The following is a 13,812-nucleotide window of genomic DNA, read 5'->3' as shown; positions in this document are numbered from 1 at the left end:
GGTCTAGGTTCTATATTAATACTGTGAAAGTATCAAAGCCTCAGTCCACAGAGAAATGCACACAGCCTGTATTCAGAAACTGAGCCTTAAAACCAGCCGTCAGGACTTCTGGACTTCTGGAGCCCCGCCCACCTGGACCCACCATCTAACCTTGCAGGATTTGGTTTCTCTGAGTGTTAACCTGAAATCTGCTGTTTTTATTTGATCACAAAGAAAACAGTCAGCCAATCAGAAGAGAGGCTCAGAGACTTGTTGCTGCTAGAGCTCCAGAGAGAAGCCTGAGAGAGGAGATGTAAAACTACACTGAGATGATTTTTGGTTCTTAACACCATAATTATATCTTCTTGTGGATAACAACACTTCAAATAAAACACCAGAAGGAGCTTAATATGGGACCTTTAAATCAAGTCAACACCTCTGTAAACAGGTTCAACTTAATTTAAACATTATAACCTTCATAACCTCCATTTTGATCCACCTGATAGCATGTCTGCTCCCCCCCAATTCCCACCAACCCCCACCCATCCTTCCTCATACACCAAAAGTAGCAGGATGCTTCCTCATGCTCAAACAAAAAAGATATGAAAGACAAACACCTGGCAAGCTGAGCTGCATTACATGTTTGTGGGAGAAGTGCTGCCAGTGTCTCTGTAGAGGCCGAGCTTCACACTGAGGCTGTGGTGTTTCTGACCTGATGTCTGCTCAGCTTCCACCGTCAGCAAATACAGACAGAAGCATTTCACTCAGGAATCAGTGTGTCCTGCAAACCCACAGTCCAGCTGTAAATATGCTCTGACGCAGAGGATCCCTGCTGCTGCTCTGGTTGTGTTTTCTAAATTCTGTCTCTCAATGTTTTATAGGACCAGTATGATGCCATGAAATTCAAATAACAAGCTGCTGGGGCATCCCTAGTTTGATTCTGGCTGGGGATCCTTGTTGCATGTCATATCGTCTCTTTTTCCACATGTTTCTGTCACCATCACAAGAATAAATCAAATCAAATGCACTCATGCATGAAGATCATGCTGTTAGAATTTGTTTGGGACATTTTATATCAGATGACCCAGTGTCATTGTCCAGTTTTGGATATTTTATATAACCAGGATCTCAAAAACTCACCTGACCTATGAGCCATGTGAACCATTTTGAAATAATAAAATCTATTTGTGTTCTGGCTTGGCCTGAATTCTCAATAGTTATTTTCTTTTTCCTTTTTTTTTCATTCTTGAATAAAACTACTACCTTTAATGGCTAATCAAGGCATGATGATGTTCTGCAGCATAAAAATAGGACTGAATCACATTTTTGTCTCTAGCAGAGCTGCAGTAATCAGCAACCTGCTGTGTTTCCACATGAAAGTGACTCAAACCTAACAGTGAGGGTTTGCTTTGACAGGTCTACTCAGGTCCACAGATTTGATGTAGTAAAAGCCAGAAAAAGAACAATGGTACTTGAACCTGATGCTTCAGTCTTCCACCTGCGATATAATCTGCTGCAAAGATTAAAGTAAATGACACAATGTTTCTCGACATGTTTAAGGCTTAAGGCCCACAGGTTCTCCATCGTCATTTAGACCCACTGAAGAGTTTGAATACCAGACTTGAAGATGGTGCCCATTTCACTTGAATGACAATTGCTCCACAATTGTTTCTCCCACTGGGCCCTGGGATGATGTCCCACACTTTCTCTAGGTTCTGAGAAAGCTTTAAAAACATTCATGGTTCATGGATTAAAATTGATAATAGAAAAAGTCATAACTGGCCATGTGTGCACTGGGGGGGATTCCTGCCAACAGTTTAATACACATCTATTACAATCTATGGAGAAAATGGCTTTTTGGGATGTGGGATATTTTTAGTTGCAGTACCGTGAGGGCAGCAAGGCTGAGCAGCGTCACTGTAACCAGTTCTCTGAATACGTCACAGCCCAAACAGAAACATCTTTATGTGTTTAACTTGCAAACCACAGGGCCACGTCTCAGGTTGTGTCATTAAACGGGAGAGCTATAAGCTTGCTGACATGGAGTAGCTGATGAAGAACTAGTCATTTAGCAAGCTAGATAATGGGTCGCTAACAAGACAAGGACTTTAAGTCTCTGCTGCCAGCAGAGACTTAAAGGTACTGGTCCTGGTACAGTAATAGCCCAACACCTCACCCTTCATAAAACTGCAACTAGTTTCAGGTCCAGTGAAAAAGCAGCTTGGAGTCAAATGTTGATCAGCCCCTGAGAGCTGACTCCACCGTGAACTCCCACTCTCGATGCTGAAGATCAGACTGCGTTCTGGTTTTACTGGGCTCTTGGTCCTTTCACTGAATCCTTTGAACCAGATTCGTTCAGTGAGAAGAGCTGGGCCTTTTTCTGTCTGTGTAGGACTGAAATTACTCTGCTTGAGCTTAATGTGCAAGTCTCTGGAGACAGAGAGGAAACTGCACATGATGCAGACTCTGTATCATTCATGAGGCTGTTGTGAATGATAATGTAATCATTGCTTTGCTTCATACAGTATTGTGCACAGCCAAAACAACCTCTCATATAGATGAATTATCGCTGACGATGGGAGCAATTCCCTCTGTTGAAACCTACATAATGAGGTGCACAACTGTTGTGTTAATAGTGATGAACAGATTTTCCCCCTCAGACTATTTGTTATGTTGTAAGTAGCAGTTTGAAGAGCGACAGATGAGGAGCTGCTTTACTAAAACACGATCTTTCAGCCACAATTACAAATCAGATTCAATGCAGCTGAGCGTGAGGATGGATAGTCCGGCTGAACACTTGGGTCTCTGACTGTTAGTTACTGCTCCCTCTGCAGTGAACACACAGTTTTCCTTTCTTGGCAAGATGCTTTTTATGCAACATATAAGTCATTTTTATTACAAAGTGCAGAAAGTGTGTGGTGCAGAGGCAGCAGCAATCTTTGATGCATATAACACAGTCTGTACTGTAAGTCAGACATCAAGGTCATACGTCCCTGCAACATCTACAACAGTAAAGAAAGCTCCTGTGAAGACAAACTGAAACTACACCTGCTCCACCTGTGTGGTACATGTCTAAAAATACTGTGTGAACCATCAAATATGTTCCACTCCTCTCAGGTTCAAGTTCCCTTTAGAAACATGTGTGCTTTGATTATTGCTAAGTGGTTTCCCATTGTGGATGCTGAAACTCAAGGCTGTAATGTGTCTGTGGGAATCACGCTAACACAATTTGAAGGTCAAAATTTCAACTCGCCGCACTCATTTGGGAACCATAAACCATAAATGCAGTGTGTTCGGAGACGTGTTGCGTTAATAAAGTCAGGTAGAGATGTGCCCCGTTACTGTTCTGACTTCTCTCACTGATTAGTTATGAGAAAAATAATACACAAGATCATTCAAAACAATAAATACAGTAAAACACTCTGATCTTATACATTCTCAGTTTCATATTTTAGAAGGTAATGAAGCAAAAACTGTTTTATTGCTCCACACAGCAGATCTTGTTAGCACACCCTGCATTCCTGCAGAATGAAATATTAGTCTGCAGCAAGTATATTGTCTCATTTCTGTTTGCTGGTGTTTCTGTTGTTTACATGCTGTTCAGATCTGCTAGTTTCTTTAGCAGTTACCATTGATTTCTCTCTCCTGCTCTCTCTGCTCGATGTGTCTTATGTTTAGTTATTCCGCTGCCTCCTTTAGTGATATTGATACATTTAATGAAAGTGTATTTGCTGTAATGGAGGTGAGACACAGTGTAGTGGAAGCACTCCTCTGCTTCCCTGCAGTTCCCCAGCAGCCGGGAAACCAGAGCGGCTCAGTAGCCCACCCAAAGTTTCAGAGAATAGTCTGTACAAACTTTGGATGCATAGTACCATCTATAAGCAACACGACTTCACTCACCCAAATGCAACTAAAATCAAATCAGACAGACCCAGCCCTGTTCGACACCAAATCATTATCTGTCAGTTTGTTTACATCAGATATACTGAAGGTGACGTACTGTGATAGCAGCTCTTCTGGATAACAGATATAAACAAAAGCTTTCCAACAAACAGGAAATCTGTTGCCATGGATACAGTGATTAAAATTGTGAGCTTCAACTTAAGCCTCTTTTTCTTATTTGTTTTCTTTTTTTTTTGGCCCATGTTTGTTTACATTTGAAAAATGAAGTGTACTGAATTAGGTCTTTAAGTTCCTGTTTGTTTTGTACTATTGGATGTACCGACAACTGTCACTGGATTATTTTTTAAGGATCTTTTTTCTCTGATTTCTAAGCAGATTTATGGACATTTATTTGTGAGTTTGTGAGTTTCAGATGTTTTTGGTGCAAGATTTGAGTTCTGGATATTGATATTTCATAAAAATTATTCTATTTAAATGATTTTGGTTTAGAGATCAGTTTGAGAGTTTTGATACAATATGTGAATAAATGTAGCAAGTAATATAAGACATGAGGAGCCCTCAGACGCTTTTATTTTGTCAAAGAAGCTCTCAAAAGAAAAAAGGTGGAACACTCCTGGGACCAGATGGATAAATGACACGTACACAAGCCATGCATACTCCGATTCCCACACATAAATTGGTATTTATGAACAGAGTGTGTGCACCTCATGCATTCTTTTGACCATGCCTACGTATGTTTTTTTTTTTTGTTGTTGTTTTTTTGTTGTTTTTTTGAATAAGCCAAGTTAGATAAAGTGAAGTGAAAATGCAAAATAATGAGGAGCCACAGAATTTAACATAAAACAAAACAGCCAACTTTACAGAGCCTGCATTCATTATTATCATTATACATTCTGCTGTTTACATGGCTGAAAACAATTTAACAATTCATGAATGGAAATAATTGCATTTGTGTGCTCAGTGTTTCCTTTAGCATCGTTTAATATTATATTCTCATTATTTGTGTATGTATTTTAATATTTAGTAGTCACAGTTTCAGAGACTAATGAAGACGTCTCTAATCCCAACAAATGAACTTTACAGTTTGAGTTATTGCAGTAAACTCATGAGTTCACGTATGTAATCCGACCAACAATTGGTGAAGTTGTGTTTCATTTTTGTTGTTCTTTTCTGTGCCATGCTTGATAACTTGTGGCACAAACTGATGGATTATGGGAGTGTCTTCATCCATTTATGGCTAATTGTGGGAGTGGAAATGAGGCTTGTGCATGTGCACCTAATGTCTCAATGAGTGAGATTTATGAAACAGAATCATGTGTACGCATGTCATTATAATTCTGACAAGAAGAATGCGTATGGATCTGTCTGGTTTTGTGCATACACACTTTTAGTCATGAATCTGCACAGAGTTTTATGCATCTGGCCCCAGGTTTAGAGTCTAAACCATCGTACACTGGACACAAACCAGGCGTGGGAGGATTATATTATGAAACACTGCTGTTGATGTGACTGAAAGGAAAAGTAAGGACAGTTTGAATTTGGAAGGAGGCAGGTACAAGCACATAATACAACAGAGGGTAATTAAAATAAATCACCTGTCCTCACAACTCGTTAGCAGAGCCGGCCTCGGACCGACTCCTCTATCTGGTCAGTGCAGGACAAACACAAAGGTGAACAGAATGAACAGCGATGCTTATGAAGTTTGTGCTGTAAACATCCACTGTGGTAAAGGACAGACTCCTCTGTAGCAGCATCAGTCTGACGGGAGAGCGCAAAGGCAAACCTCCTTTTTTCATATCACTGAGCAGAATAAACTGAATTTACATAAATGTCAGGGAGTAGAAAAGCATGTTTGATGGTGCAAACTTGATCCCGTCTCTACTGACACACAGCGGTTATTTAAAGCGGTCGAAGCTCATATGTGTTAGTAAATCAACTTGTCTCCGTGCTGAAATAAACTACATTTGCCCTGCTTCTCAGAGGGAAGGCTTAGTTCTCCTCCTCTTCTTCTTCTTTCTCTACTTCAGATGTGCTCTGTGTTCATTTCATCCGTTGAATGATAATAGGTTTACAGCAACAGAAATAACACCCAGGGGAAATTAGGGGTTTGCTGTGGCGATCACAGAAAAATCGAATGTGAGAGAGATTATTCTGATCCACTTCCTGCCGAAATGATGAGCGTCTTGCGTGTGGGATCGCTGCCAATCAAAGCCATGCACATCAAAGCGCCACGCTCCCTTCTAATTGGTCAACAAAGAAGAGGAAAGGTGTGCGTGATTTCTATCATGCTCGCAAATGGACAGGCCTGTCCGGCAGCGGCTCTGCCTTCACACCACCAATTACCTGAGGCGGTGTGTTGTCAGTGGGACTGCCAGTGATGAAACGTAGGTTGGCCTCTACCTGTAATGTTGCTGAGTTGCCATAATTGATCTCCCTGGGTTTACCAGTGACGACTCGACAACACTTTTAATGAGGCTATGGGAGACGAGTTTGACTCGTACCACAAATATGGCGGTTTCAATCCAATTACTCCCCGATTGGGCACAGTGGCATTTTATTTGTGATTTGGCATTGTGAGACCTTTCACATGAAAGGTGTCAGTGCAGCAGGTCACTGTGTCCTGAGTGGGGGGCCAAGGCTTCTCTATGAGCCAATCAAACAGGCCTGCATAAGTCCTGCTGGTTCCTACAGAGCTGATTGAACAGACAGCTGGAAGTTGTTCCTTCCTTGTTTTTCCTTGTTTGATGAACAGAGGTTCGCTGCCACTCCAAGTTTTCTCTTCCATATATCTGATGGAATAAAGAGGAACTCCTACTTTACACATGAGTGTCAGTTTGAAGTGGTAAACAGAATGACTCAGCCTGTGAGAGCAGCTATACAGTGTCTCCTCTAACTTTCTGGAGGAGCTTTGTCACATCTGAGAACGCAACCTGGTGATGTTATAATCTCTGGAGACTGTGGTTTAATGGTAGTAAGCCAGTGTTCTAAATGGGAGTGTGGACTGACAGAAGAAGGCATTTTACCAGGTATGGAGAAAAAAAGGAAAACTGTGTTGCATTATGGGAATTGAAGGATGCAATAATTTGGAGTCAACACATCTGCTGCATCAGTTTTGACCATTTCTTTTTTAAACTGTCTCTAGTGAGTCCCCTAATTTTATATATTGTACATGCAGTGCTGAATAAGTGCCCCTTTAAAAACCAGAGCTTTAAGAACAGCTAGTGGGATAAATGGGAAGTTCCTAATTCACTGATTCACTGATCTACTTCAGAGTATATGGCTCATTTAAAGGATTTATTCTATATTTTTAGTACCAACAAATCCCATAGAAAGACCAAGAAAACTTCCTGTCTGTAGCACTCAGACCCATTCTGTTCTTGACTCTTAAATCATCGTGATAACTCAAACTACTATGTGTGTGTGTGTGTGTGTGTGTGTGTGTGTGTGTGTGTGTGTGTGTGTGTGTGTGTGTGTGTGTGTGTGTTCATGTTAATAAAGGAACGTGTCACCCATTAGAAGTTTGGCTCAGTGATGTGTTTTTAATTGTTTGTGGAGCTCTATGGCTACTATGACCCACAGTTATAGTTTGCTGTTATTCGACATCTAGCAGCCGTTGTCATGATGACAGAAGCAAAGGTAAAAGTGCAGTGACATGGTTTATAGAGCGACAAAGTCCATGTCAGGAATAATTCGGGTCGATGGATGGGTCAACAACAGCAGTGTGCAATTCCCATGTGAGAGCAGCTGTTTATGTTGTTTCTATTATCCATGAAAGTTAAACCATGTTGTTGTTGTTATTGTAACTATGACAACGTCTAAGGCTGAGTACTTATTTCAACCCAAATCACCATCTTTCCTAAAAATAACCAAGCCATGATCATTATTACAGTAACCATGGTGACAGGGTTGGTACATCGCTGTCAGTACAGTCCGTGTGTTTATAACTGTAACCATGACAACCAAGGTCTGGTACATCTGCAGTCAAAGGGGCGCAATTTCAGAAGACACTCCTATGGGCTGTATCAGTGGTTTGAAAAATATGACCTATATGGTTGTACAGGTTGGTGGACTGGTACACATTGTTATTTAGAGGTTTTCATGGGATTCATTGAAAATGTTGAAGACCACTGAGATACAACTTGACACTATCTGAGCGACAAACTACAAAATAGTAGAAAGATAGTAGGATCAAGGTCTGTGAGGCGGCAGGAAGCTAATAATGCTGGTAACAGGCTAAGAAAACAGTGTACAGATGTTTGCCTCTGTCATCCAGCAGCAGTTTTTACTGCACCTCAGATGTCACCTGAGAGACAGACTCCAGGATCAAAATAAAACCAGGTGTTCCTTTAGTTGTGATGAACTCACCTGTAGTTCCCTCCGTTGGCACGGTCATCTCCCAGACACTGATCACCAGCACCATGACGAGTAGAGCCCCTTTACTTCCGCTCTGCGTGTAACGTTCACTCATCCTGGGAAAACACAGAGGATTGGGACCATGAAGCGCTGAATGATAAGCACATAAAAAATCATGAGTCACAATTTCAGTAGGACTGTTTTTTTTTTTTGTTTTTTTTTCATTTCATTTTCACTGAAAAAATACAAAAATGATGATGGTGTGATTTTAGTTGGGTCTTGTACCAAACAACCATCTTTACATCAGGAGAATTTGTTTTATAGGCTGGAGCATCTCTGTACCACCACAATACTTCATTTGCATCATTTTATATAAAACAAGCCCATAGATTATCATGACATATTCAGTTGCATTTTGTTGCTAGGCAACATCTAGTGGTCGTAGTAATTATGACAGGAACAAATGGAAAAGTGCGGTGATGTAGTTTATAGAGCAACAAGTCCACGTCAGGATGTTGTGGTGGATGGATGGATCAACAAAACACAGGAATATGAGACAGGAGAGCCGCGTTCGATTCCCATGTGGAAGTAGCAGTTTATGTTGTTTCTATTATCCATGACCGTTCGACAAAGATCACCTAATTGTTATGCTTTTGGTACAGTCTGTGTGTTTATTATTGTAACCATAACAACCAAGGGGCGTCACATCAGGAGACACACTTCTATGGGTCCTATCAGAGGGTTGACAAAAAAAAACACCTATATGTTTGTCCAGGTTGGAGGACTTGTTATAATTGTATGTTGTTGTGACATATTTTACCTCTTGTGATTTGGATATTACACTCAGTCATATTGTGGTTTCGATAGCATTTCAATTCATTGTGCAGCCCTAAATGACAGCATTATACAGGGGCTGTATTTAGCATGTTAACACCAGACACTGGTTTATTTACATTTACAAACCAACATCATATATCAGCAGCTTCACAGCCCCCACTTTGCTATTTTTCATTGAGAACTGTTGGGTTAGAGGTGAAGGTTTTATGGCCCAGAACAGGAAGAGGGAGCTGTCCCACCAGCTCACAGTTTAACTTCAGGATAGCTTAGCTTGCCTGATGCGTATTTGCTCTTATCACACAGAGATACAGGCTCTTATCCTTCGTCTTGCTTTTGAAAACAAACTACAGCTGTGAATACGCCCTAGATCACTGTCTCCAAATCCTCCCTTTCCCTCCACTGCACCTCCTCTCCTCTCTCCTCCAGCAGAGGGGAACATGAACAGAAGGTGACGACTCTCTGCTGCCCCAACAGGCTTCCGTAAGCGTCTCCGGGCTCTACAGCAGAGCGGAGGAGAGCGAGCGGGCCGTGGTGGCTAATCCTTCCCTCTCACAGTACCTTTTCCTCTGTGCTCCCTCCTGCTAATGAAGTGTGGTGGAGCTGAGGCCGCACAGCACAAACCATCTGGCACAGTGTGTTATCACTGACAGACAACGATCGCATTTCAATCGGGGGCGCAGGAGCAGTACGGTAATTACTGGAAGAAGCACGGTATCGTATTGCGTGAGCATACAATGTTACAAGCTGCGTTTACGCCTTATTCACCACCTCCTGCATCTACTCTGCCGGCCTCATTGACATATAGATTGGCTAAACCTCATTGGGGTTCTCAGATTATTTGTTGTAATTAAGTTTATTTTGGCAAAGCGAACATTACCTTTTTATAGAGATTTTTTTTTTTTTAATACCTCCCAGAGACACAGAGGAATTAGAGTCCAGTGATGCGTCTCAGATGTTCAGTGAGCCCGCTGATATTATAAATAAGATGTCTATCATCATGACACGCAGAGAGGACACAGTGAACACGACTGACTCTGGTCCTGTCCGGATACTGTACATGAACACAGAGAAACACCTGGGAACGATGCGTCAAACAGCAGCTGAGCACATACACTGATTTTTACTGGACTGATATTTGTCTCTCAAGCATGGAGTCACTGGTGAAGGTTTATAAATGTCTATATTTATTAAGATTTGACTTAAAATTCATATTTAATGATGCATTTTATTTGTCACTGATTCAAAGTTGCATCCGTACAATGACACTAAGACCCCAGGGGGTTGCTGCGTCCTGAGCGCCAAACTGTACCGTGTGGTTACATTTAGAGAACAGAAAACTGGGACTGGACTGATGTGTTGGCCCCATATCAGTCAATCATTTAGAATGAAAGTTTTTCACAAGTACTTAAAAAACTTTGATATTTTGCTCTTCAACACCACTACAATTCATAGAGAAACATACTTTTTACTGTACTACCCTATTATGCAAATGTAATATATCTACATATATTGAATTTCCACATATGAAATATATGTACATATGAAATTAAAACATAGGCTACATGTAAAAATTATATATGAATCTACCAGAAATTGGACCGATTTTATACATTGATATGTCTATTTATGTTTATGTATGTACGTTGCTATATTTAGACATGTTACATAAATATATATGCATCCAAACCATTATGCAAATGTAATTTATGTACATATATAAAATATATATAATATATATTTCCATTTATACAGTATTTACATATAAGAAAAAATATATTTAAAAATTATATATAACATATAATTTTACAATGGGTATTTCATATGTTATAATATTAAATCTTCACATAAGTATATCCATAGGATGTTTATATGACATAATATAGGTGACATAAATGGCAACATTGCACCTAATATAGGGACAGATATACATTATATATCTGTATTGGAAAGCCTGTTGATATGTTAATATTATATACAGTAAGGTCCAAAAGTCTGAGACCACTTCACCAGAATGTGACAATAGATATGTTCAAAATTAATTAGAAATGTAAATGTAGGTAAAACACATATAAACAATTGCAATAAACTTAAATATATATTATTGTCATATATGCTTGCAGCGTGTTTACTCTTGATATAGGGACATACAGTATATGCCGTATATAACATTACTGTGTAGGACATGTATTTGACAGCTAGTGTTAGTAATTCACAGAATAAATGTTTTCTCAGTCTCACTTATCTAAAAGTTTAACTTAAATATGATGCAGTGTTAATCTACCCAACATTTAATAAAATAGTTCACATTAGCTCCATCTTTACCAAATTCACAGTAAAATACTGATTATACAATTATGCATCTGTATTAACAATAAATTGTAATAAATAATAATATAAGACCAAAAACTGCATGCTGCATTTTAGTACATTTAGTCCATACAAAGCTGTTCCTTTATACCACTAATGATGTGACAGTTTAACAGATATATGTAATAAAGTGTTACCACTCTATCCAGCCTTTGATTGGTGATATTTCTGGACATGATGATAATATCTGAACATCAGGTTACTGAGCCACACATCCACCAGAGGAAATAAATTGCACCAGCAATAACAACTAAATGGACCCAGGTGATCTTTCATGGTTTCTTGGATGATTTTCCCTCCACAGAGGCCACAATCATCAGCTTCATGACACCTAACAGGGAGCTGAATGTAGCTGAGACGTGGAGGGAAATTTCACTCAGATGCTGAGTGAGATAATGATGTAATGATGAGGTTTATGTATTTGCTCAAGTGGACCTCAAACTGTACACTTAGCTGCTGGTGTCAGAGCGCTGGGCGCTGATGTTCACCCTCGTGGTGACAGATTTATAACCGCTGGTTACCCAAAGAATTGGAGGCTTGACTGAAATGGCAGCGAGTCGATGTTGCTGTGCAATTCACAGCGATGATGTGTGTGTGAAAAAAGGGTCACTGATGACAGAGTGCGGCGCTGCAGCATCATTTGTGCAGTATAAGGGTGCAATTCTCCAAATGACATCTCATTGTCCCTGAATGTGCTGTGTTGTCATTGGTGCGGCCGTGTGCTCTGCAGAGCGAGGCGCTGAAGATTTGTTACACTTTGAGGCCATTTTACACCCTGACCTTGACTTGGAGGTCTTCAGCAACTTTGTGGAAATACAGAAATACTGCTGCATAAATCCAAACTACCTGCTGTTTAAGTCCACCATGTTTTCTCACAAGCAAACGCCTGTTTTATTGCTATAACACAACAGTGTGATCAATCTCCGTCTGTCTGGTAGATGAACAAGATGGAGTGGTACGTTTTAATATATAATATACACTGTTAATCCTAATTTAAAGATGCACCAATTCATATTTCCATATTAACAATGGGTCAAATCACTTTGTGTGTGATGAGCAAAAGGTGACTTGTTATCGTGAACTGACAGAATGATCACCTTCAACAATTTAGTTTTAAAACGCTATTTTAAAATGAAAACTTAGTAGTGTGGACGTAGCCTCAGTCTCACAGCTCCCATCAACGTCATTACCAGACACAGCAGACAGCTGTTTTCAGTGTATAGGCTCTGTCAGACCTTCCTGCCCAGCGCCAAATTGCAGGCAGACAAAGTTATCACCGAGCTGGTACCATCCTGTAGCAGCTACAGAGCCAGATATTTCCCTCCAGGGTAGGTGAAGCCCAAACCAAAGCTCAAAGGAGCAACGCCACACTGAATGAATGCTAATGTTGCTCTGTATCTGCTGGAGGTGTAATCAGGTATTTATCTGCTAACATAATTAGGTGACTTTATACGGAGGTATCAGTGTTGTAATAAATGAATAAATAAATAAAATTGTAATTGTAATTAATACCTGTGTATATTAATGAAGAAATTAATATAATCCAGTTGCACCTAAACACTTAAGATAAATGCAACTCATAAATCCTAACTCATATTTGTGTAATGTAAATCAGACAAGACACATTGTGTACGACAGCTGTGCAGCTGTTTGGTTGCGATGAGCTTATGCTAAGCTAAGCTAATGTTCTGACTCCAGCACTGTTCTCAATGCCCAGGCATAAGATTAATATCAATCTTATCTTAATATCGAAGAGGTAGCAAATACAAACATTTCTGAAAATGTTGGATTATTCCTTTAAGTTTGATCAGCTCTTCCATCATGGATTTCATCAGACCCAGAGAATAAAGAACAACAGAGATTTGCTGAAGTAATATTCCAGGTTTCATTCATTCATTTTATACCTGTAGCACAGCTTTTACTGCCACGGGAGACTTTAGATTGCAGCTCATAAAAACGAAGGGAGGTAACGCAAACTCAAACTGTGACTTAGACTCTGTCTACAGCCGTTCAAAGTTTTAATTGTGCCCTTTATTCTGACTGTGCTTCATGTATAATGTATGGCTTTTGTCTGCAGTGAAAAACTAAATGAATGCAGATGATTTGCCATAAGCATGAAACATGAACTGCACAGTGAAGTTTGGAGGAGAGCAGATGAAAAAACAAACGGAAACTTAGATGAAATGTGTAATTATCCTCTGATTGTCTGCACTGCTTTATTTCTCCTCTTGCCAGCAGAGACGGAGCGCTTTCCTATTTTACTGTATGTTACACCCGAGGACACTTTCAAATGCAAATAAACACCTTTATTGTGAAGTAATGTATATTCTTTGTTCTGGTGCCACCTCAGTAGTTGTCCTGGATTTATCTGCT

At 40.0% G+C, this 13,812-nt stretch overlaps 1 protein-coding gene across 4 annotated transcripts in view; it reads right to left on the bottom strand.

Annotated features, from left to right (window-relative positions):
• The window catches only part of LOC139635349 (chemokine-like protein TAFA-2), a 67,206-nt gene that overhangs the window by 16,024 nt on the left and 37,370 nt on the right, over positions 1-13,812 (bottom strand). For all 4 annotated transcript variants that reach the window (XR_011694182.1, XM_071502562.1, XM_071502563.1 and 1 more), the window contains exon 2: positions 8,248-8,351. Coding sequence is in view for 3 of the 4 variants with exons in the window: in XM_071502562.1 (XP_071358663.1) it covers positions 8,248-8,350 (103 nt within the window). In the remaining variant the exon portion in view is untranslated. The remainder of the gene's footprint in view (positions 1-8,247; positions 8,352-13,812) is intronic.

Source organism: Trachinotus anak, unplaced genomic scaffold, assembly GCF_046630095.1.
Source record: "Trachinotus anak isolate AG129_WGS33_773 ecotype Australia unplaced genomic scaffold, CSIRO_AGI_Tana_v1 ptg000018l, whole genome shotgun sequence".
Classification (NCBI taxonomy): domain Eukaryota; kingdom Metazoa; phylum Chordata; class Actinopteri; order Carangiformes; family Carangidae; genus Trachinotus; species Trachinotus anak.
This window is presented reverse-complemented; position numbering and strand designations above follow the sequence as displayed.